At 39.5% G+C, this 26,774-nt stretch overlaps 1 protein-coding gene across 6 annotated transcripts; it reads left to right on the top strand.

The window, feature by feature from the left end:
* Window positions 1–521: 521 nt before the first annotated feature.
* On the top strand, window positions 522–19,275 carry LOC311027878 (piggyBac transposable element-derived protein 4-like). Of its 6 annotated transcripts, none has more exons than XR_014598644.1 (3): window positions 522–1,380; window positions 4,195–6,603; window positions 6,769–9,599. XR_014598644.1 is itself a non-coding variant. In XM_084032071.1 (3 exons), exons 1-3 carry the CDS (start codon window positions 1,188–1,190, stop codon window positions 17,502–17,504), a joined length of 834 nt encoding a protein of 277 aa, XP_083888197.1. In that variant the 5' UTR covers window positions 522–1,187; the 3' UTR covers window positions 17,505–17,645. The 6 variants fall into 6 exon arrangements, 5 of the variants coding, with proteins under 5 accessions (XP_083888197.1, XP_083888195.1, XP_083888194.1 ...); XM_084032071.1 differs by lacking the exon at window positions 6,769–9,599 and adding an exon at window positions 17,343–17,645 and having other exon boundaries at window positions 4,195–4,673; XM_084032068.1 differs by lacking the exon at window positions 522–1,380 and having other exon boundaries at window positions 5,539–6,603; window positions 6,769–7,881; window positions 8,017–9,598.
* The last annotated feature ends 7,499 nt before the right edge of the window (window positions 19,276–26,774 follow it).

Below are 26,774 nucleotides of genomic sequence, written 5' to 3'. Positions count from 1 at the left end.
ATAGCTCAAAGTGTATTTAGAATTACCAAAGTAGGAGTAAAAGTGAAGTTCACTTGGATTCCAGCCCATATAGGTGTAGATGGAAATGAAATGGCAGACAAATATGCAAAAAACGCAACAAAAAAGTAGAAGTTAATATGATAGTTAAATATAGTAAGGCAGAGGTTAAAAGCATAATCAAATTAGAAATGAAGAAGTGGCAGGAGTGTTGGAACAAGGAAAACAAAGGTAGAATGTACTACAGTATCCAAAGGGAAGTAGGAAAGATGAGAGAAAATTGTCGAAATAAAAAAGAAGAAGATATAATATCAAGAATGAGATTTGGGCACACTGGACTTAATAATACAATGAAATTAATAGGGAAACATGAAACTGGCTTGTGTGAACACTGTAATCATACAGAAACTATTGAACATGTAATTATAGATTGTCCTAAGTACCAGTATCAAAGAAGGTTTCTAAAAGACAGACTGAGTAGGGAACAAATTACATTTAGTATTAAAGAGGTGTTACGACTGAACTCAGGGCATGTAGGATATAAAGCAATACTTAAGTATTTAGAAAAGACAGGACTCATTAAAAGAATATAAGTATTAAGGTATTATTAGTGTGGTATATGTTTGATAACATAGTTATTTAGGATTTTTATTTATTTATTTATTTTATTTTTTTGTTTGTTTGTTGTTGTTGTTGTTTTTTTTTTTTTTGTATTTGGTTTGATTTATTTGTTTTTAAATATATTCTCATGGAATATTTGTTTGGTTTATTTTTTTTTGTTGTTTTTCTCATCCAACGATAATCGTCCAAATCCATTCTGATCCACACTCCAGTTCAGAAGGTGGCGGAAATGCACAAAAAGTTGTTTGCCAACCGCCATTAAAAAGAAGAAGAAGAAGAAGAAGGTTAACCTCCAAGTTCCTCAGGAACCGGAAGTTTGTCATTTAGCAACATGGCGCCCGGCGTTATTAGAATCAGCAGCGCGTCCTCGTGGTGTTGAGAAAGTGTCTGTTAGCTTCACCAGTACTGATCCATCAGAGTCTCTGTGTGTCTGGATAAACCCGTCTGGACTTTGTACTCTTCACCTTTTATTCTGAAGGTTTGACCTCTGACTCATCTCCCGGTAGCAAACGAAGCTAGTTAGCTTAGCATGCTAGCTGGAGACGGTTTTAACGGAGTTTGTGGAGAAAATGAGTAAAGTCCAAATGCTGAGAGCGTTGGTGGAGCAGCGACTAGCTGCGGCTGCTGAAGAGATATTTGGGCTGTTTGAAGGAACGATAGCAGAGTACGAGGAGGAACTTTCTCGTTCTAAAGAGGAGAACGAGCGACAGCGGAGACTCTTAGACGCTGTTTTCCTCCCGGAAGTCCGGATTCACAGAGCAGGTTCGTTCATCAACAATTACCACCTACTCTTCGACAAGGGCTTATTAAATTGATTCCTAAACCAAAAAAAGATAAATTAAGTATCGAGAATTGGAGACCAATTAGCCTTTTAAATAATGATGCCAAGATTTTTGCTATGATCTTTGCTAAAAGATTAAAACTAGGATTAGAAGATATAATTGACGAGGAACAATCAGGTTTTATGCCTGGCAGAAATATATGTAATAACATCCGTTTAGTTTTGGACATGATTGATTATAAAGATTTTATTCTAGATGATAGTTTTATTTTATTTGTCGATTTTTATAAAGCATTCGATACAATAAGTCATCGATTTATGTTCAAAACTATACACAGCTTTGGTTTTGTTGAAAGGTTTTTAAAAGCAGTCAATACACTTTATAAAAATTGCAACAGCTCTATTGGACTGGCCCATGGCACTACTCCAAGATTTAACATTAACCGTGGTATAAGACAAGGTTGCCCATTAAGTCCCTTTTTATTTATTCTTGTCACACAAATTATGGCTACACACATAAAAAAAGCTTCATTTAATGGTATTATGGCAGTAGATAGAGAATTTAAATTATCACAACTTGCTGACGATACTACAATTTTTTTATCGAATAAACATGAAGTTGCCAAAGCAGTCCAATGTATAGAGATGTTTTCCAAGGTATCGGGACTAAAAATAAATTTAGGTAAATCTGTTGTTTCCACTTAAAGAATGTGACTTGTTGGAGATAAATGGTATTCCTGTCAAGACTACATTCACATATTTGGGTATTGTGATTAATAAAAATGAAAAATTCCGTAACAACTCAAACCTCGACCCAATTGTTGAACAAATTAAAATGAAATTTAACATGTGGTTAATGAGAGATCTTTCATTAAATGGCCGAGTTTTACTTTCCAAGGCTGAAGGAGTGTCACGAGCCGTTTATGTGTCTCTGACTTTGGGTTTGTGTAATACAATATATAAAAATCTTGATAACATTTTATTCAATTTTATATGGAGAAATAAATGTCATTATCTAAAAAAAGAGATATTATGTAACACAAGACAAAATGGAGGCCTGGAAGTCCTAAGTTTTGAAACATTAAATAATACTTTTAAAATTAAATGGCTAACAAAATTAATTAATGAAGATGATAATATTTGGAATGCTTTCCCTAAATTCATTTTTAATTCAATTGGAGGTCTCAAATTCTTGCTAAAATGTGATTATAACCCTGATAAATTACCTGTGAAGTTAGCCAATTTTCACAAGCAAGCTCTGCTGGCTTGGAAAATGGTGTACAAACACAATTTTTCACCTACAAACTTTTACATTTGGAACAACAGGAGTATTCAATATGAAAATAGATCTTTGTATAACAAAAACTGGATCAATAATGGTATTTTTTTAGTTTTACAACTCATGAAAACTAATGGTCAGTTATTACTTTATGAAGAATTTATTTCTAAATTTAGTATAGAAGTTACGTCAAAAGAGTATGATGTAATCTTTAATGCTATCCCCAGGAATGTGTTGCAACTTCTTTTTGGTTATACAACTGATCATTATAGGACAGCTCCTATAAACAATATTTTTCTGGGGAATGTTGATATCACAACTCACAAATGTACAAATAAATACATCAGGAATTTTTTGATAAATGTATCTATTCCTTCTGCTATTTTTTTTTGGAAGTCTCTTTATAAAGAAGTGAATTGGAAAAAAATGTGGTTGATAAGTAATACATTTTGTCTGAATAAACAGATCAAGGAAGTATCTTACAAAATTATACATAAAATATATCCAGCAAAAACAACACTAGAAAGATTTAAACTTGATATTGAGTATTCCTGTGATTTCTGTGGTTTGTTTGATGAATCTATAACACATTTATTTTTTCATTGTTTATATTGTCAAATGTTTTGGTTAAATGTACAAAAGTTTATTGAAAACAAAACTGGACATTCACTAAAACTACACGAAAAGGACATTTTGTTTTACTTTGAAAATAACAAAATGGAAAATGATTTTATTTTTTTTGTACAACTTGTTTTATATTTAGGTAAATTTCACATAAATAAAAAGAAATGGACTAACAGCAAACCAAATTTTACACTTTTTTTGCAGGAACTTTATCACTACAGCACCGACATCAATGGACTTCAATTACCAAAGGCTTTAAAAACAAATTCTATTTTGCATAAGTTTTTATTTAATTAATATTATTGTTTTTTCCTTTTCTCTCTCTTTGTATATTTATACCTTTATTTATTTTCTCTCTTCCCCTGGCTCGACAGTTTTTGATATGTATAATAATTATTAATAAAGTTTAATAAAAAAAAAATTAAAAAAAAAAAGGTTCGTTCATCAACACATCAGGTGATCTATTCTGCACAGGCCTGGCTCCTGCTACTTTTTGCAATGCATTTTGGGAGTCCACTATTTTTTTCATTCTTAATTAATACAATTACGTATATGAAACTCCATGTTCTGACATCCTAGATTTCAACCATGGTATCGTTTCCATGAGTGTATCGAGATATTTAGGCCGAGAATCATATGAAAGTCACAGTTTTGGTATCGTGACATCACTAGAGGGAACCAGATTGGTTTCATCCTCCGTGGATCTGTTTTTTGGGTGTTGACTGGTATGCTGTTTCTATGAAAATTGTCATATGGCCACGGATGACCTCATAACTGCTGGTGCATTATTATTTTTACAGTCTTCCTGTTTGGTAACTGTGCACAGGGAGTGTACAGTTGACTGATTTTTCAGCTGTTTTACTGAAACGTCTCTGTGTGTGTTTTCCTGCAGACGGCCAGCAGCTGTTTGTGAGTAGAGAAGAGGTTCCCTTTGAGCAGCAGGACTGGACCACCAGTCTGGATCAGGAGGACCGAGAACCGCCACACATTAAAGAGGAACAGAAGGAACTCCGGACCAGTCAGGAGGGAGAGCAGCTTCAAGGACTTGAGGAGGCTGATATCAAGTTCCCATTGACTCTTGTCCCTGTAAAGAGTGAAGAATACGAGGAGAAACCTCAGTACTCAGGGCTGGCTTCAGCTGCAGCCTGCAGCTCAACTGAACACATGGAAACATGGGACTCAGATTCACGTTTACAACCAGATACTGATGACAAGACTGGAGACTCTTATGAACCTGAGACTGACAACAGTGCTGATTGGCGGGAGACGAGAGATGAAGTCCCTGACTGTAGTCCTGGTGTGACAGCATTAAGATGCGTCACATATGAGTGTGGGAAAACATTTGGCCATAGTAGCCATCTGAAGAGACACGTGAGTACTCATACAGGAGAAAAACCTTACAGCTGCTCAGTTTGTAAGAAAACTTTTACACAGAATAAAAGTTTACAGAAACACGTGAGAACTCATACAGGAGAAAAACCTTACAGCTGCTCAGTTTGTAAGAAAACTTTTACACAGAATAAAAGTTTACAGAAACACGTGAGAACTCATACAGGAGAAAAACCTTTCAGTTGCTCAGTTTGTAAGAAATCTTTTGCAATTAGCAACACTTTAAAGAAACACATGAGAACTCATACAGGAGACAAACCTTTCAGCTGCTCAGTTTGTAAGAAATCTTTTGCAATTAGCAACACTTTAAAGAGACACATGAGAACTCATACAGGAGAAAAACCTTTCAGCTGCTCAGTTTGTAAGACCTGCTTTACACTGAATCAAAGTTTACAGAAACACATGAGAACTCATACAGGAGAAAAACCTTTCAGTTGCTCAGTTTGTAAGAAATCTTTTGCAATTAGCGACACTTTAAAGAAACACATGAGAACTCATACAGGAGAAAAACCTTTCAGCTGCTCAGTTTGTAAGACCTGCTTTACACAACGTGGAACATTAAAGGCACACATGAGAATCCACACAGGAGAAAAACGCTTCAGCTGCTCAGTTTGTAAGATATGTTTTGCAACGAGTCAACATTTGCAGGCACATATGAGAACTCATACAGGAGAAAAACCTTTCAGCTGCTCAGTTTGTAAGAACTGCTTTACACAACGTGGAACTTTAAAGGCACACATGAGAATTCACACAGGAGAAAAACCTTTCAGCTGCTCACTTTGTAAGAAATGTTTTACACGGAGGGACCATTTACACAGACACATGGAAAATCATACATGAGAGAAACCTTTCAGCTGCTCAGTTTGTAAGAAAACCTTTCGAGTGAGGCACACTTTAAAGATGCACATGAAAACTCATAGAGGAGAGAAAGAGGACCAGGGGGACCCCGAGGCCCCACACAATAGAAAGGAACTGGAGGAACTCTAGACCAGGGAGAGTAGCTGCACGGTTTTTTAATTGTACATAACTAAACAAAACTATTTTTTAATAATATAATATTGGGGCGACTGTGGCTCAGGTGGTAGAGCGGGTTGGTCAGTGTTCGGAGGGTCGGCGGTTCAATCCCTGCCCTTGAAACTCTGTAATGGTCGTTTGTCCTTGGGCAAGACACTTGCCTTGTGTGAATGTGTATGACTGCTGTATGTTTGAGGTGGTGGTCGGAGGGGCCGTAGGCGCAGAATGGCAGCCACGCTTCCGTCAGTCTGCCCCAGGGCAGCTGTGGCTATAATTGTAGTTTAATACCACCAGTATGACTGTGTGTGAATGAATGGAACCCTGTCAGAGCACTTTGAGTTTCTTGAATAGCGCCATACAAATCCAATCTATCATTATTATTATTAAAATATTGATGTCCCCCAGTCTTTGACTTTTCAGCACCCTATTGTAAAATATAATACAGATAAATCCAGATTAAAAACACAGGCATTTATACCTATAGCCACCACCGGGTAAAATTTACCTGTATATAAAAATGCATTTATTAAAAAAAATTGCACGAAAACAGCAGCAAGAGCTGTGAAATCAGTTGCTGATTTGCGCTTGTGCTGTTTTCGTGCTAGCTGCACGAGCAGCAGCGTTCTAACAACGGCCTTCAATAGTGTGTGTGTGTGTGTGTGTGATCTCTAACTAACAATGGATAAGAGACAGCGATTTATGGATGCCAAACAGGCATATTTATTTCACCAAATGAATGATGGTGAGTCTGATGGTGGGGAGATATCAGGACTGAGCGATGTGTCCTGGGTTGCCTCTTCACCTGACGGGTCATCTGACAGTGATCCAGAGCCTCAGAGGAAAGTGAGGCGGACCGACCCTCCACTTCAAGACACGTCAACGACAGCACTTGTAGAAGGTAAAACAAAACATATATGTGTGTGTGTGTGTGTGTGTGTGTGTGTGTGTGTGTGTGTGTGTGTGTGTAAAGCTATAAAATAGCTTTTGCCTACATAGCTTGACATGTTATGAGCATTTTTGAAATGGGCACAGTCTAAAGTAATTCTCCCTTATTATTCATAAGAGTGTGCTGCGGAGCCATCAGAGATTGGGAAAGATGGCACAGCATGGACTACCATCAAGTCTGGTGGAGGCAAGGGGAGACAGCAAGTCAAACATTTGACAGAGTCAGCTGGCCCAACACCACACGCAAGGCGTAACATTCGCGACAAACAATCAGCGTTTTTGTGTCTGTGTGATGAAGTGATGTTGCAGCACATCCGAGAATGTACAGTGGCTGAAGCGCGCAGAGCGAGTGAAGAGCGAGCCTCCTGGGATGTTTCACTCGCCGAGCTAAAGGCCTTTATTGCGCTTCTCTATGTGAGGGGTGCATACTGCGGCAAGAACATTGAGATGGAAAGCTTCTGGTCTGAGCGGTGGGGCAACACATTTTTGTCGTTGTCGAGGAACCGGTTTCGGGATATCATGCGCTTCCTGCGCTTTGATAAGAAGGACACCCGGCAATGCTGGTTGACCACTGACAAGTTTGCACTCATGACTGAAGTGTGGGAGAGATTCACACAGAACTGCACTTCATGCTATAAGCCAGGACCAGACATCACTGTGGACGAACAGCTGTTCCCGACTAAAGCGAGGTGCCGCTTCTCTCAGTACATGCCTAACAAGCCAGACAAATTTGGGATCAAGTTTTGGCTGGCAGCAGATGTTGACAGCAAATACATGTTGAATGGAACCCCATACCTGGGTATGGATGAAGGCAGACCAGCCACGCAATCCTTTGAAGAGAACGTGGTGCTGAAGTTGGTGGAGCCCTTTGTTGGTAAGGGGAGGAATATCACCACCGATCATTTCTTCACCTCCCTCCCACTCACCGACGCCCTTCTGTCCAAAAACACCAGCCTGGTAGGCGCTATTAAGCGGAACAAGCGGGGGCTCCCGCCCTCTGTGCAGGGGAGAGCGGAGCTGTTCAGTACAAAGGTGCTGAAACACGGAAAAACCACGCTGACCGTGTACCAGTGCAAGCCGAGAAGAAATGTCACCATCCTGAGCACGCAGCACCAGCATGTGGCCATCTTCACTGACAGCAAGAGGAAGCCAGAGACGGTGACCTACTACAACAAAAGCAAAGTAGGGGTTGACATGCTCGACCAAATGGCTCGCCAATACTCCGTGAAAGGTTATTGTTTTTATTATCATTATTATTACTAGGCTATTATTAGGTATTAAAACATTGCAACAGTCAATCTGTTTCTAAAGTGTATCCTGTAATTCAGACAAAACTGTATGCTGCACGACAATTCTCTCTCTCAAGGTGGCACACGTAGATGGCCCGTTGCGGTTTTTTACAATGTGCTGGATCTTGCTGCCATCAATGCCTGTGTGCTGTACCGGAGCTGCATGGGTGACAACATCCCCAGAAGGGACTTCATGCTTCAGCTGGCCCAGGAGCTCCGCGCAGAGTGGATGGTGTCAAAAGAGGCGCCACGCTTTTCCGTGCCCCTCGCTAATACAGAAGAGCAGAGGAGAATGACCTGCATGGTGAAGGAACAATGTAAACAAAATAAAACTTTCGCCAAGTGCCTGAAGTGCAGGAAAGCGATCTGTGGAAAATGCACAGCCATGGTGCTGAATGTCTGTTCCAAGTGTGTTTGAGGCACACGTATAATCGTGTTCAAATGTTCAAATTCAGCCTTCTCACAAGTGTTCATTGTGTGTAAAAAAATGATTTGGCTGTTGCTTTGGCCTTAGTCTGTGTTCATGAATATATATTTGCGATATGATGCTATAGAAGGTTTAAGGTATACAGCACTCCCCCGGCGGTTCTAGTGTTAACCGAGTGGTAACGGAGCATTAGCATAGCATAACAGTACCCAGCAGAGTACAGAACGCATCGTTATTGATGTCATTTCTTAGAGTCACCGTATTTGGATATTTGGATTTAGGGTTGCACTAATAGAAGAGGATCTCTGGGATCGACGAAGAATGAAAGCTCACAGCAGATGTCAATGGAAAGAGGAAACGAGCATTGGTGTAATTTGTCTCACTGTTCTCTCAGAGCTCTGAAAATGTAATAAATAACTTGTCTTTCTTCAAACTGAGTTGGGCAAAGAAGTAAAAAGGAACCAGTTTCCCAAATTGAAAGAACGTTTTGAAAGCATCATTTACAGACCTTACTTACCTCTTATGCATATCTTCATGAATTTGATGTTCCATCCAAAAGTTTATATCTGTTGATGCAACTTTTCTTGTCATCATTTTTATTTTAAAGGTGATATTAAAGCTCCTTTAGTCGGTTCTGTTTTGCAGTCAGAGCCACTCAGTTTTGGAAGATCCTGCCAACTGAAATAAGATACTTACCTACCACACCTTAAAAACTCGAGACCTGGTTATTAACAAACTGTGACCACTTTTTTATCAGTTTCATTGTGTATTTTATTATTGTTTTTACTATTATGTTGGATTTTGTTGTAAATATTGTTTTTTACTTTTAATGTTTCTGTTTTAGGTGTATGGTTTTAAAACATATTGCCAAAAGGACTACAGTTGTGAATTAGCCAGCTGGCTAAAACTGGCACATTTATAGTGATGTTGATGAATGTCTGTCCCTTTTTAAATAAATTCTCTGAAACTGAAACAACATTCATGACATCCAGCCACTAGATGTCGCACTCGCACTCCCCCCTTCCATTGCATTCACGTCACAACACAGCTGTTGCTCGAAGCACATGCGCCCTCAATGGGTTGCCAGTTCGTTCTATCTAACGGTTAATAAAACACTGTGATAAGATATTAAAAAGACAACTAAATCTGATTGACAAGAGCTGTGACACTGTTTACAAAAAGATACACCGAAACTGTCTGTAACTGAGTGGAAGGAGGAAATACACTGTCTAACTAGCTTTAACGATATCTACCTGTCAAGAAGGAAAGTGGCCACCTTTATTGTCTTTTCTATATCTAAAAATCAACAAACATTATGGTTAGTTGCCTGACTGAACCAGCCTGTATTTCTACCAACACTCATTTGGGACAGTATTTTATTTTAGTGTTTTCTACTTTTTCTATGTACTTTGTATTTAATAGTTTTCATTATATATTGTAGGATGGTTTACGTGATTAACTACATAATATTTGACTTCTGATGTGTAATAATTGTTGTCAACCACGTGTCCCTGTTTTTCCTTTTGTATATTATATTTACTGGGTTTAAGGAGATCCATCCATCCATCCATTTTCTACCGCTTATCCTGTATTCAGGGTCACGGGGGGGCTGGAGCCGATCCCAGCTATCATTGGGCGAAGGCAGGGTACACCCTGGACAGGACGCCAGTCTATCACAGGGCCGACACTTAGAGACAGACAACCATTCACACTCACATTCACACCTACGGGCAATTTAGAGTCATCAATGAACCTATCCCCATCCTGCATGTGTTTGGACTGTGGGAGGAAGCCGGAGAACCCGGAGAGAACCCACGCTTACACGGGGAGAACATGCAAACTCCACACAGAAGGAACCCGGGCCAACCCGGGGATCGAACCCGGGACCCTCTTGCTGTGAGGCGAAGTGCTACCCACTACACCACCGTGCAGCCCGGTTTAAGGAGATCAGTCGTTAAATTGAAGGTTAAATGTTTTCCTTTCAATTTTGGGGAGCTGAGCGCCTCCTGAACTGTCAAATGAATGTATCTTTGATTAAAGAAAAACGATGAAATCCCACAGTGTAGTTTGCATTGCTGAGTGAGAAGGAAATAAAGTGGTTATATTTTGTTTCCTGCAGGAGCTAATGAATGCAAAACAATCCCTTGAGTTCTCATTTTCCGTTCCCTACTCCACATCTGTTTGACCAGGAAAAGATTTATAGTAACTGGAAATGTTTCGTATTGTATTGATACATTTAAGTAGGTTAATTGGTGACTCTAAATTGCCCGTAGGTGTGAATGTGAGTGTGAATGGTTGTTTGTCTCTACATGTCAGCCCTGTGATAGACTGGCGACCTGTCCAGGGTGTACCCTGCCTTCGCCCAATGACAGCTGGGACCCCCCCCCCCGCGACCCTGAATACAGAATACAGGATAAGCAGTAGACAATGGATGGATGGATGATACATTTAAGGACTTTTATTTTGTAGGTTCACATCCCAGTTCCAGAGGACCCGGATGTGTTTGTATTTAAGAAACATGGCGCCCGGCGTTATTAGAACCAGCAGCGCGTCTTCGTGGTGTTGAGAAAGTGTCTGTTAGCTTCACCAGTACTGATCCATCAGAGTCTCTGTGTGTCTGGATAAACCCGTCTGGATGGACTTTGTACTCTTCACCTTTTATTCTGAAGGTTTGACCTCTGACTCATCTCCCGGTAGCATACGAAGCTAGTTAGCTTAGCATGCTAGCTGGAGACGGTTTTAACGGAGTTTGTGGAGAAAATGAGTAAAGTCCAAATGCTGAGAGCGTTGGTGGAGCAGCGACTAGCTGCGGCTGCTGAAGAGATATTTGGGCTGTTTGAAGGAACGATAGCAGAGTACGAGGAGGAACTTTCTCGTTCTAAAGAGGAGAACGAGCGACAGCGGAGACTCTTAGACGCTGTTTTCCTCCCGGAAGTCCGGATTCACAGAGCAGGTTCGTTCATCAACTTTCTGTAAATGCCAGGGGTATTTGAAACGTGTTAAAGAGAAAGTGTTTATTTTTGTATTGTCAAAACAAAGGTGCTGATTTTTGTTTTATTCAGGAAACCCATGCTTCAGAAGCAGATGTTGCGTTTTGGAGGAATCAATGGGGGAAAAATGTGTGGTTATCATTTGGCAGTAACAGGTCAGCAGGGGTCGCTATATTACAGGGAAATTTTAAAGGCAAAATAATTAAACATCTCTCGGACAAAAATGGTAGGTGGTTAATACTTCTTGTGGACATTGACCATTCTCAATTTGTCATCACTAATATATATGGCTATAACAATAAACAAAATAACACAACTTTGTTTACAACAATAGAAGGTAAAATAAGTCAACTATTATTAACATTTCCTACTGCCAAGGTATTATGGGGAGGTGATTTCAATACAGTGTTGGATGATTCCATGGACAGACGGCCCCCAAAGAACAAAGTAGGGAATGAATTAGTCAATATCTGTAGTAGTATGGACCTCATTGATATCTGGAGACACAAAAATCCAAACCAAAACTCATATACATGGTCAAACAAGGACAAATCTCAACTATCTCGTTTGGACTTTTGGTTGATCTCCTCAGACATTGAAAATAGAATGGAATCAATTATAATAGAGCCCGCGGTTGTCACTGATCACCAAGCTGTTATGATTAAGGTCAACATGGCTTTATTAAAAAGTAACTCCAATAGAGATTACTGGAAATTAAATAAAACACTATTACAGAACAAACAATTTAAAAAGGATACCCAGGATATTATTGAAAAATATTGGAGACAAGCTAATACATTAAACAATTTTGGAAAGTGTTGGGAATTAATGAAATTTGAGATTAGGAATTTAGCTATAATCACTGGGAAGAAAATTGCTAAAAGTAAAAGAGAGAATGAAACCCAAATAATTACAGGAATAATTAGATTATCTGAAAAAGTAGGTCTTTCTGAAAGGGAACTTGGAGAATTAGCAGCTCTACAACTCAAATTAGACAAAATGTATGAAGAAAAAGCCAGAGGTGCCTTTATTAGGTCCAGACGGAAATGGTTAGAACAAGGGGAAAATGTACAAAATATTTTTTTAATTTAGAAAAAAGGAATTATGAAGTTTCTTCCCTATCTAAACTTAAAATTAATGACCAGATTTGTGAAGACAAAAAAAATATTTCTCAACATGTTGTTGTTTCAAAGGTTTTTAAAAGCAGTCAATACACTTTATAAAAATTGCAACAGCTCTATTGGACTGGCCCATGGCACTACTCCAAGATTTAACATTAACCGTGGTATAAGACAAGGTTGCCCATTAAGTCCCTTTTTATTTATTCTTGTCACACAAATTATGTTGCCAAAGCAGTCCAATGTATAGAGATGTTTTCCAAGGTATCGGGACTAAAAATAAATTTAGGTAAATCAGTGTTGTTTCCACTTAAAGAATGTGACTTGTTGGAGATAAATGGTATTCCTGTAAAGACTACATTCACATATTTGGGTATTGTGATTAATAAAAATGAAAAATTCCGTAACAACTCAAACCTCGACCCAATTGTTGAACAAATTAAAATGAAATTTAACATGTGGTTAATGAGAGATCTTTCATTAAATGGCCAAGTTTTACTTTCCAAGGCTGAAGGAGTGTCACGAGCCGTTTATGTGTCTCTGACTTTGGGTTTGTGTAATACAATATATAAAAATCTTGATAAAATTTTATTCAATTTTATATGGAGAAATAAATGTCATTATCTAAAAAAAAGAGATATTATGTAAGACAAAATGGAGGCCTGGAAGTCCTATGTTTTGAAACATTAAATAATACTTTTAAAATTAAATGGCTAACAAAATTAATTAATGAAGATGATAATATTTGGAATGCTTTCCCTAAATTCATTTTTAATTCAATTGGAGGTCTCAAATTCTTGCTAAAATGTGATTATAACCCTGATAAATTACCTGTGAAGTTAGCCAATTTTCACAAGCAAGCTCTGCTGGCTTGGAAAATGGTGTACAAACACAATTTTTCACTTACAAACTATTACATTTGGAACAACAGGAGTATTCAATATGAAAATAGATCTTTGTATAACAAAAACTGGATCAATTATGGTATTTTTTTAGTTTTACAACTCATGAAAACTAATGGTCAGTTATTACTTTATGAAGAATTTATTTCTAAATTTAGTATAGAAGTTACGTCAAAAGAGTATGATGTAATCTTTACTGCTATCCCCAGGAATGTGTTGCAACTTCTTTTTGGTTATACAACTGATCATTATAGGACAGCTCCTATAAACAATATTTTTCTGGGGAATGTTGATATCACAACTCACAAATGTACAAATAAATACATCAGGAACCTTTTGATAAATGTATCTATTCCTTCTGCTATTTTTTTTTTGGAAGTCTCTTTATAAAGAAGTGAATTGGAAAAAAATGTGGTTGATTAGTAATACATTTTGTCTGAATAAACAGATCAAGGAAGTATCTTACAAAATTATACATAAAATATATCCAGCAAAAAAAATACTAGAAAGATTTAAACTTGATATTGAGTATTCCTGTGATTTCTGTGGTTTGTTTGATGAATCTATAACACATTTATTTTTTCATTGTTTATATTGTCAAATGTTTTGGTTAAATGTACAAAAGTTTACTGAAAACAAAACTGGATATTCATTAAAACTACACGAAAATGACATTTTGTTTTACTTTTGAAAATAACAAAATGGAAAATGATTTTATTTTTTTTTTACAACTTGTTTTATATTTAGGTAAATTTCACATACATAAAAAGAAATGGACTAACAGCAAACCAAATTTTACACTTTTTTTGCAGGAACTGTGTCAATACAGCACCGACATCAATGGACTTCAATTACCAAAGGCTTTAAAAACAAATTCTATTTTGCATAAGTTTTTATTTAATTAATATGATTGTTTTTTCCTTTTCTCTCTCTTTGTATACTTATACCTTTATTTATTTTCTCTCTTCCCCTGGCTCGACAGTTTTTGATATGTATAATAATTATTAATAAAGTTTAATAAAAAATAAATAAAAATAAAAAGTTCGTTCATCAACACATCCGGCGATCTATTCTGCACAGGCCTGGCTCCTGCTACTTTTTGCAATGCATTGTGGGAGTTTCATTCTTAATTAATACAATAACTTATATGAAACTCCATGTTCTGACATCCTAGATTTCTACCATGGTATCATTTCCATGAGTGTATCGAGACATTTAGGGCCGAGAATCATATGAAAGTCACAGTTTTGGTATCGTGACATCACTAGAGGGAACCAGATTGGTTTCATCCTCCGTGGATCTGTTTTTTGGGTGTTCAGACTGACTGGTATGCAGTTTCTATGAATATTGTCATGTGACCACGGATGACCTCATAACTGCTGGTGCATTGTATTATTTTTACAGTCTTCCTGTTTGGTAACTGTGCACAGGGAGTGTACAGTTGACTGATTTTTCAGCTGTTTTACTGAAACGTCTCTGTGTGTGTTTTCCTGCAGACGGCCAGCAGCTGTTTGTGAGTAGAGAAGAGGTTCCCTTTGAGCAGCAGGACTGGAGCTCCAGTCTGGATCCTGAGGACCGAAAACCACCACACATTAAAGAGGAACAGAAGGAACTCCGGACCGGTCAGGAGGGAGAGCAGCTTCAAGGACTTGAGGAGGCTGATATCAAGTTCCCATTGACTCTTGTCCCTGTAAAGAGTGAAGAATATGAGGAGAAACCTCAGTACTCAGGGCTGGCTTCAGCTGCAGCCTGCAGCTCAACTGAACACATGGAAACATGGGACTCAGATTCACGTTTACAACCAGATACTGATGACAAGACTGGAGACTCTTATGAACCTGAGACTGACAACAGTACTGATTGGCATGAGACGAGAGATGAAGTCCCAGACTGTATTCCTGGTGAGACAGCATTAAGATTGTCTGAGTGTGGGAAAACATTTGGCCATAGTAGCCATCTGAAGAGACACATGAGTACTCATACAAGAGAAAAACCTTACAGCTGCTCAGTTTGTAAGAAAACTTTTACACGGAATCAAGGTTTAAAGACACACATGAGAACTCATACAGGAGAAAAACCTATTAGTTGCTCAGTTTGTAAGAAATCTTTTGCAATTAGCGACACCTTAAAGAGACACATGAGAACTCATACAGGAGACAAACCTTTCAGCTGCTCAGTTTGTAAGACCTGCTTTACACAGAATCAAAGTTTACAGACACACATGAGAATTCATACAGGAGAAAAACCTTTCAGTTGCTCAGTTTGTAAGAAATCTTTTGCAGTTAGTGACGCTTTAAAGAAACACATGAGAACTCATACAGGAGACAAACCTTTCAGCTGCTCAGTTTGTAAGACCTGCTTTACACAGAATCAAAGTTTACAGACACACATGAGAATTCATACAGGAGAAAAACCTTTCAGTTGCTCAGTTTGTAAGAAATCTTTTGCAGTTAGCGACACTTTAAAGAAACACATGAGAACTCATACAGGAGACAAACCTTTCAGCTGCTCAGTTTGTAAGAACTGCTTTACACAACGTGGAACTTTAAAGGCACACATGAGAATTCACACAGGAGACAAACCCTTCAGCTGCTCACTTTGTAAGAAATGTTTTACACGGAGGCACTATTTACATAGACACATGGAAAATCATACAGGAGAGAAACCTTTCAGCTGCTCAGTTTGTAAGAAAACTTTTCGAGTGAGGCACACTTTAAAGATGCACTTGAAAACTCATTGAGGAGAGAAAGAGGACCAGGGGGACCCCGAGCCCCCACACAATAGAAAGGAACAGGTGGAACCCTAGACCAGGGAGAGCAGAACCAGCCTGTATTCCTAACAACACTCATTTGGGACAGTATTTTATTTTAGTGTTTTCTACTTTTTCTATGTATTTTGGATTTAATAGTTTTCATTATATATTTTTGGATGGTTTACATGTTTAACTACATATTTCAGGCTATTTAGAGAAGATCATACATTGAAAGTTTTCAAAGCATTTTTGTTATTTGATCGGTTTGACGTCATGGCGAAAGGTACAAAACTTTTTTTTACTACTGAATTCACATTTATGAGCACGGCATTTTGCCAGTCGAATTACATTCATTATAAAGTACTTATTTCATTTAATTTGATTTTTGAAAAAACAGAAAACCACATTCTCCAACCTGAAGTTTTGGCATACAATTCTGGGTGGTCTACACAGAAAGAGTAGTTTGTGTTTATGTCTCTTGAATTTAACCATGTAATGATTAGCAGGGTAATACTTCTCAATGACACTTCCTTCACCTTGTTCACAGTTGCAGCGGTGCACTTCAGCCAATTAAAGTGGAAAAATTACATCAGAAACTGTTAAAAGCAGCGTTACCGAGGAAGACACCCCAACTGCATTCATTCTGAGGTTATGTACAGAATGTTTCATGGTCTATGTATTTAGGGGTTGTTTCCCAGCAATTTAACAGTTTGAATTTAGTCAAAGGAAAGATCAAAATTAAGATTGTGGTTTATTATATATCGTCATTTAATTTCCTTAAAAATACAGTTGTATAATCTTCTGACGTGTTTTTGTAACGTTCAAATTCAGAGAGAAAATAAATATGTAAACCGAAACTAACCTTGTTGTATCTGTACAGCTCACTTAGGAGTAAAAAGGAACCTTTAAGTTTGACTGAAATTAATTAAGATGATTTTGTGGGGGGGGATCGCAGCTGCGATGTTGCGTGCAGTGTAGTGTCTGTACAGTTTGTTTGCCGGTGAATAAAAACTACAACTCATCATCACCCCTGAGGAGACACAAGCCAAGTTCCTGCATCTTCCTTGGAGTTTGGGGAAATCTATCCCAACTGGATAAAAAGATTTCCAGCACAACTCCTGTGTCGATTGCAGGTCATGTGATCAATAATGAGAATTAGAGACTGATTGTTCAGCTGTTTTACTGAAATGTCTGTGTTTACTGTTTTACTGCAGATGTCCAGCAGTTGTTGGTGGTTAAAGAAGAGGGTCCCAGTGTGGACCAGGAGGGCCAGACAGAGCCCCCGCATATTAAAGAGGAACAGGAGGAACTCTGGACCAGTCAGGAGGGAGACCAGCTTCAAGGACTTGAGGAGGCTGATATCAAGTTTCCATTGACTCTCGTCCCTGTGAAGAAGATGATGATGAAGAAAAAACCTCAGTCCTCAGGGCTGCCTTCAGCTGTGGCCAACAGCTCAACTGAACACATGGAAACGGAAGCTGATGAAGAGGTCTGTGGAGGACCAGAACCAGCCAGGAACTCGGATTCACATTTACAAGCAGATACTGATGACAAGACTGGAGACTCTTCTGACCCTGAGACTGATGAGACTGATGATAGTGATGATTGGCAGGAGACCAGAGAACCTCAGTCAGGTTTAAAGACTTTGAAGGATGATGAAATCCCTGACAGTGATTTTAGATGTAGAACTGGTAAGAAACCATTTGGATGTAGGAAAACATTTATTAGTGGAAATCTGAAGAGACAAGTGGGAACTCATAGAGGAGAAAACCCTTTCAGCTGCTCAGTTTGTAAGAACACCTTTACAAGTCCTGGCAATTTAAAGATACACATGATAACTCATGCAGAAGAAAAACCTTTCAACTGCTCAGTTTGTAAGAAATATTTTACACGGAGGGATCATTTACAGGCACACATGAGAGTTCATACAGGAGAGAAACCTTTCAGTTGCTCAGTTTGTAAGAAATCTTTTAGTCTGAATAAATGTTTACAGGTACACATGAAAACTCATACAGGAGAAAAACCTTTCAACTGCTCAGTATGTGCAAAATCGTTTACACAGAATCATCATTTACAGGTACACATGAGAGTTCATACAGGAGTAAAACCTTTCAACTGCTCAGTTTGTAAGAAATCTTTTACACGGAGGGATCATTTACAGGCACACATGAGAGTTCATACAGGAGAGAAACCTTTCAGTTGCTCAGTTTGTAAGAAATCGTTTACACAGAATCATCATTTACAGGCACACATGAGAGTTCATACAGGAGTAAAACCTTTCAACTGCTCAGTTTGTAAGAAATCATTTAAACGGAGTGATCATTTTAAGAGACACTTGAGAACTCACACAGGAGAGAAGGCGTAGTCTTCCCGCTGACGGTAAAACAACAGTTTCACTGAATCCGCACCATCGTAACACAGAACACTGCATTTAACACACTGAGCCACAACTCTTCTCTGCGGGTTCAATCGTCTCAATGACGGACCGAGGTAGCACTCCTTCTTCATGGGCCGTTAACCAAATGTTATCTGGGCATTAGCATAGCATACCAGTACACAGCCGAGCACAGGACTGTTATGCTTTGCCATTGTACATGTTTTCATTTGATTCATGTTTCCACTGAGCTTTATTGTAAAAGTAACAAGCTGCTGTTGAATTTGGCGGTGATGTTTTCTCAGAACTCTGAAGATGTATTTGATTATGTCTTTCTTCAAACGGAGTTGGGCAAAGAAGTAAAAAGAAGCCAGTGTTTCCCAAATTGAAAGGACTTTTTTAATTGTCCATCCAAATGTTTGCATCTTTTGATGACACATTCCTTTTCATTCCCTTTATTTAAAGCTTTCATTGTCCGTTCTATAAGTATCGGCACGCTTTCTTGTTAATTGCCAGGCTGAACCAGTTTATATTTCTAGAAACATTGTTTTAATATGTAATAGTTTTCCTGATATATTTTCAATGGTTTATGTGATTTATAACCTATATTAGACTTCTGATGTATTTAGTACGTCGGTAAAGCGATCTGTTGTCTAGTTGGTAGAAATGCATACTTACACACTGCTTTTTGGACCTCTGTGAACACGGTCCTGTCAAAGTGGTATAAGTGTGTATTTGCATTGATACAAATAAAGTGAATGAACACCACATCTGCATCTGCCCTGTCATTAAACAGCAACTTATCCTTGAATGTTGTTTTTATTCATGTTTGTTATAAAAAAGATGTTGCCTCTTCATGTCAAAAAGTTTGAAAAGTCAGTATAACATGGTGAAAAAAGTTTGAAAAAAGTCATAGTTTAGAATGTCGGAAAAAAGTCATAGTTTAGAATGTCGGAAAAAAGTCATAGTTTAGAATGTCGGAAAAAAGTTTGAAAAAAAGTCATAGTATAGAATGTCGGAAAAAAGTCATAGTTTAGAATGTCGGAAAAAAGTTTGAAAAAAAGTCATAGTTTAGAATGTTGGAAAAAAGTCATAGTATAGAATGTCGGAAAAAAGTAATAAAAAAAGTCATAGCATATCAACGTTTATTTTCATCTACACATACTATACTTATACTTTTTTAAATTAAATTTGACACAAAAAACTATACTATAACGTTTTCATCAGAGAGTGCATTTCTCTAAAATATCCATCAGGTGGAGCCAGAGATGTTTGGCAGCGTAAATATTCAGATTGTTTATTTACCACTGAATACATCTGCATTCCTTGGGAAGGTTGACACTGCCAATGTCATAAATACAAATCCATCGGAGGGGGAGACAGGGATGGAGGGGGGAGACAGACATGGAGGGGGGAGTCAGGGATAGAGGGGGGAGTCAGGGATAGAGGGGGGAGACAGGGATAGAGGGGGGGAACAGGGATGGAGGGGGGAGACAGGGATGGAGGGGATGGAGGGGAGAGACAGGGATGGAGGGGGAGACAGGGATGGAGGGGGGAGTCAGGGATAGAGGGGGGAGACAGGCATGGAGGGGGGAGTCAGGGATAGAGGGGGGAAACAGGGATGGAGGGGGAGTCAGGGATAGAGGGGGAGACAGGGATGGAGGGGGAGTCAGGGATAGAGGGGGGAGTCAGGGATGGAGGGGGAGACAGACATGGAGGGGGGAGTCAGGGATAGAGGAGGAGACAGGGATGGAGGGGGAGACAGGGATGGAGGGGGGGACAGGGATAGAGGGGGGAGACAGGGATGGAGTGTGAGACAGGGATGGAGGGGGGAGTCAGGGATAGAGGGGGGAAACAGGGATCCTGTCCACTTACATTAACCTACAGTCTGCGGTTGTCTCTGGCTGGCGTCCCTGCAGGGCCTGTGTTCACCATCGCTGTGCGTTGGCCTCACACACGGAGGTCAAAGGTCACCTCCATTGGTCCATGATAATTCACATTATCATGCATTGTTGTTCCCTATTACTGTGAATCAGGCCGCGGGGGAGAGGATGGACGACAAAGGGTTACTGGAAACTCAGTCTAGACGCATATGGACACATGACGGGATGTACAGCAACATAGTACAGTACAGTATCGTGTGTATGTATATATATATATATACAGTTTATAAATATATATATATATATATATATATATATATTTATATATATATATATATATATATGTATATTTATAAACTGTATATATATATATATATATATGTATATTTATATACTGTATATATATCTATCTATCTATCCTAAAGCAGTGATAATCCAGGTATTTAATCTTAATCTGTTTTGAACTGATTTGCATTTAAATAGATCTGAAATAAAAAATAAAAAAGGAGCAGCATCCCCAGACGTGCTGGCACACCTCCATCTTGTCTTTTTCTCGCCGTTCCTCCTTCCTCCTCCTCTTCTTGTCCAGCACTGTGTCCATGTAGAAGGGTGGGAAGGGAAGGGTGAACGCCAATTAACCCCCCCACAGCTGCAGCTTCCCTTATTGGCACTGATAGACACACACACACACACACACACACACACACACACACACACACACACACACACACACACACAATCAAATATGCATTTAAAGGAAACCTCAGGGCTGGTACAGGTGCTGGAAATCCTTGAAAACACTTGAATTGTAGTGTGGTGTTTTCAAGGTTTGAAAAGTGCTTGGATTTAGACTAAAGGTCTTGAAATGTGTGTTGTATGTGATGACATCTATGATAGAACAGAGAAAAGAAGATCTCCATATCTGAGGGACTGAAAACAGCATTTTCTGACATTTCTTTATGAAAAATGCCTTTTGATGATGAACAGATGATGAAAATAGTTGGTGATTATATTTCTGTGGATCTGTTAGTGGAATTAGTTTTCCTTTCATTTGTGGTCCTTCTGTAAAAAGCTGTCTCCAAACATCATGTTGGTTGTTTAGAGGACAATAACATCTCATTTAATGTGATGAACAAGTGACATCATAAGTAGACTGAATACTGACCATTGGATTGGTACAAATATGGAGTTTACCACAGCTGGAAGGGGCTGGAGAAGCATGGAAATGCACCTTGAAGTGCTTGGAAAGTGCTTGAATTTGACTTTGGAGAAGGTGGAGGAACCCTGAAGCCTGCAAATGACTTAATTTCACCTGGTACATCATAAATAATAATAATACTGAGAAGAAAAAGCCCAAAAGGTGTGTTGCTACATTGCATCTCACTATCAACCACGGCAACATTTCACATAAACCTTCAACTGTGTAAATCTGTGATCTCTTTCTTTACTCCAAACTCATCTCCACCTCCCGGCTTATATCACAGGCTCTTTACATAACTAGCACACCACAGAGGGCTATCAGATCTCATCTCTCTCTCTCTCTGTGTCTCTCTGTCTCTCTCTCAACACTTCATAATTCCTTAAAAAGCCAACGACATGGTGAGTTTATCTCCGTCAGCGTCCTGTTTAAAGATCTGACTCGCTGGGCTTCAGGGTGGACGGAATGCCGACAGGTTGGTGAAGATTAAGAGCAGATGTTTCATACTGATAATACTCCATTACCCCCCCCCCCCCCCCCCCTTCTGTTGATGCTGACACACTTAGCAGCCGGGTGTTACGTTGGTTCGATTCCCCTCCTCGTGTCTGCCTTAAGACTCGGAACCGCTCACTAAATGGATTATTTGCATCTCTCTCCATCTAACTTAGCTGAGACAGATGCCAGCAGGAGGTGTGTTTATGCACACACACACACACAAACACATACACACACACACACACACACACACACACACACAAACACACACACACACACACAAACAAACACACACACAAACACACTCACACAAACACACACACACACAAACACACTCACACAAACACACACACACACAAACACACTCACACAAACACACACACAAACACACTCACACAAACACACACACACACACACACAAACACACTCACACAAACACACACAAGCACACTCACACAAACACACACACAAACACACACACACAAACACACACACAAACACACACACAAACACACACACACACACACACACACACACACACACACACACACACAAACACACACACACACAAACACACACACGCACACACGCATTCATGGCAGGCGCCGCCATTCAGAAGCTTCAGGCCCAATTAGCACCTGCCCCGGTCCTCAGGAGGTGTGATGCTCCTCCAGCTGAACCAACAGGACCTGCACACACACACACACACACACACACACACACACACACACACACACACACACACACACACACACACACACACACTGAACTTCGTAATTGAAGCTGCACATTCAGAAGTTCCTGTTTGAACTTTCTCTGTTGACATTTAATGCAAATATGATCTATAGGTCTTTATTGTCGTTGCGGGTTATACAACATCGCTAGTCTCTACTTCGCAGCTAGAAAAAAAATAAGAAAAATTAAAATCTGGTGATGTGGAGTTAGAAATAAGTGTTGACCGGAGTGGAAAAATGTTCCACTTTAAACACTAAGAACTATTAGTTACCAATATTGTGTGATTATGTTGACAGTGTGAACTCCAGAAAATAACCCTGGTGATGTCATCGGTGGAGATTTCAAACTTTCTTCTTTTTTAAATTTACAGACACCCTGGGCGACACACTGGGGATGCAAAGACACACTCACAACATTGCATTATGGGAAGTCTCAGACCAATCATCAGAAATTGCATATAGAAATTGTTATATTCAGAATTAAAATCCACTGATTCCAGTCCAAATTGATTTTGTATTTCTTTGTAGGTTTTTTATTTTTCCTTCACTGCAAAGAAATGAAACACAGAAACAAAAAAACTCTGAGACTGAAATCACACCATCACTCTCTCCCTGGCCATCTTCCTCCCTGTAATCTCTGCTCCTCTCCCTCTCCATCATCTCGCCACCGTCCCCCCTACCTGCCTGCCCGCGTGGTACGGCCCCCTTTTTCTGCCTCTGTCAATGTATTTTGCCCTTATAAGGAGAGAGCACAGGCAGACTGTACTAAGCGTGTGAGCTCAGCGGGGGTGTTGGCGGGGCAGCGAGACCAGGGCGACTGTAGAGGGGGAGACAGAGATGGAGGGGGGAGACGGGGATGACTCCAAATAAGACACAGAAGTAGTCACGGACAGGCAGGTGGATGTGTGTGCGTGTTTGTGATTGTGTGTGTGTGTGTGTGTCGGTACCAAGGTGGTGACAGTCACGCTCATTAAAAAAGGCATTCATAGACAACATTTTTCAAAAAACCTTCGTGCATCGGCCAAATGTAACATTTTTTGCGATGAAATCGACGCCCTTTCATCCTCATTATTTTTTAGAAAGAAGAACAAACAAAAAAAACTTGCAAATTTGCCACTTGATAAATATATAAAGCCGATAGTTGCTTGGTTCTGCTAACACCGGATGTTTGCTGTTGCTATGACAACAAGTGAAAGCTACCGCTAGCATGTTAGCCGAACCACCCCGATCAAGAAACACCCATAAGATGACAGTTTGTCCTCATATCAATAAAAACCTTTCTTTTTTTCCTACAGTGACGCCGTCGTATTGATAAAAATATATTGATGTCTGTCATTAATAATAGTATAATATGAGTTTTTTGTGGGTAATGTATATTTTGGTGCTGTTGGAGTATGCTGGTAAGCGGGAGATCAAACTGTTTTTTGACCAAATATGGATTGAAGCAGAATATTTCATTAGATAAAAACTTACGTATGTATTTATTTTTTTTTACTACAGTGGCCCAAATACACTGTTATATATTTCAGTTCATTTTTACTTTTCTTGATTTTCTCTAACTTTGCAACTCTGGATTTATCAACGCAGCCACAACTGAAATCTGATATTTACAAATAAAACTAATAATATAGACTGATCTTCACAGATGAGAGACGTTTCTACACGTTACAGATCTTTATACATATATTATATATATATATATATATATATATATATATATATATATATATATATATATATTCTTCTTTTCTTGCTCTTGTCATTGATGTGGAGCCAAAGTGAAGGTAAAACACGATCCTGTCCCATCAAACTGCTGGAATCCAAATGTTTGACGCTAAAAGTGTCCTCAGCTTTGATTTCCTCGACGGCGTCTCACCTTCATGCTTCTTTACGTCTCCTCATAATTCATAAAGCCTGCCTTTATAAAGCTGATCTGAGAACAGTCTCTGCCATTCATGCAAATGGAACTGACCTAAAAAAAATAACAGACACTATATAAATAATCCAAAGGTGCTGGTTGGCAATAATGCTCAGGTATTAATATTTCAGGTTTAGAAAAGACCGTTTTTTCATGTTATAATCAATATGGGGGAAACTTCACAGCTAGTATGACGTGAAAAGGAGGATGAGTGTTAAAGATGATCAGACTTCAGCGTTAATTAAGCAGGTTAATGACTGGCTGGGCGATCATTAATTCATATTTACCAACTAAAGGGAGGCGGACTTTCCTCCCAGAATGCAAATCTTCCTCACCCTCCTCCTCGGTATCCTTGGATACCAGCTCTATAGTCATTGTGGTCTCCTTCGCTGCAGAGCAGGTGATGGTCATGTGTCTCAGCACACACACACACACACACACACACACACACACACCCTTAACAGCACACACAGTTGAATTTCACGGTGTGGTGAGATGTGAACATGAGTTCAGTTGGTCAGGAGGGACCAATACGACGGCCTCGCCATCAAACACCATGTGTTTATTCACAGACAACCGGCACAACAACTTCCTGCCCCCCCCCGGAGTCCGTGCTAGCATTTAAATGTTAGAGTAAATCAATGAACTCAGGCTACGTTGGAAGTTTCTTTTTTTTTTTTTTTACAAAAGAGCAAATGAAAACGTAAAATGTAAATATAAGACGTCGTCACGTCGTCAGCAGATTCTGTCTGAGGTGGAAAACCAGAAACCTAAAACCATCAGAAGACTCTAACAGGAGGGTGTCAACCACTGCAGCACCACTTCCACACTTCTTCCTCCTTCCTCTTTGGCCACGGACTACAAACACAGGTGCATTCTGGTACGTGGAGTTGTTTCTTTGAGACGTGTGCCGGCTGAAGTATGTTTTCTTTCTCACTCCTGGTTTCAAAATCAGGATTTATGAGTCACTTTCATTTCCATCCAGCAGATATGAGAAGGATTTATTATTATTATTATTATTATTATTATCAACACATTTAAGGCTTCAAATCAATTCATTGACAAAAACACTTTAATGACAAATATACAACCTTAATGATTTAAAGTGTGAGAAACCACTCAACTATGCTAAGTGGTGCTAATATTAGCTACTGGCTGCTAGATCTACACTGTTGGCCATACATTTGGAATATTTATATATTTCAGACATGAACCTCTCTCTCTCTGGTTCATGTCTGAAACCCCCGGGTGGTCAGCACTGGTCTGGGGACAAAACCACCAGAGAATGGACACTCTGCCCCCCCCAACACACACACACACACACACACACACACACACACACACACACACACGCACACAAACACAACACACTACTTCTAAATACTTTTACTGAACCTGTTCTTATCATAATAATAAATGATTGCCGGCTCGTTAAAATGCCGTTCTGTTTCTCTCTGACAGTAAAAAAACATTAAACAGCCTCACACTGCCTTCTGACCGCAAAATAAAGTTAATTTCCTTCCCCTCTCTCTCTCTCACTCTGCAGCACAGGGGCGAGTGATGCTCTGCAGTCACCCACTCAGTTTGCAAAAATAACCTGCTGCACATCCTTACTCACCACCACTCACTTTCACACCGCCGCGGACACAAAAAGTCACTACGTCAAGCACAATACAGCTCACACACACACACACACACACAATACAGCTCACACACACACACACACACACACACACACACACACACACACACACACACACACACACACTCCTCGTATTGCCAGCAGGCTAGTGGTGGATGTTAGTCAAAGGGGGAGGGGGTGTTGTGAGGACAGGCTGCGTGTGTGTGTGTGTGTGTGTGTGTGTGTGTGTGTGTGTGTGGTGGGGGTCTTTGTGAGCGAGATGTAGGAGGAGGGAGGGAGGGAGGGAGGGAGGGGGGGACATGGCGTTCTATTTCTCATAGACCAACAGCTGCTGTCTTTAGTGCAGAGAGGGAGAGGGAGGGAGGGAGAGAGAGAGCTAGAGAGACAGGGAGGGAGAGAGAG

Source organism: Eutrigla gurnardus, assembly GCF_963514095.1.
Source record: "Eutrigla gurnardus genome assembly, chromosome: 17".
Classification (NCBI taxonomy): Eukaryota; Metazoa; Chordata; class Actinopteri; order Perciformes; family Triglidae; genus Eutrigla; species Eutrigla gurnardus.
The sequence above is the reverse complement of the archived record's forward strand: the minus strand, read 5'-3'. Positions and strand labels throughout refer to the sequence as shown.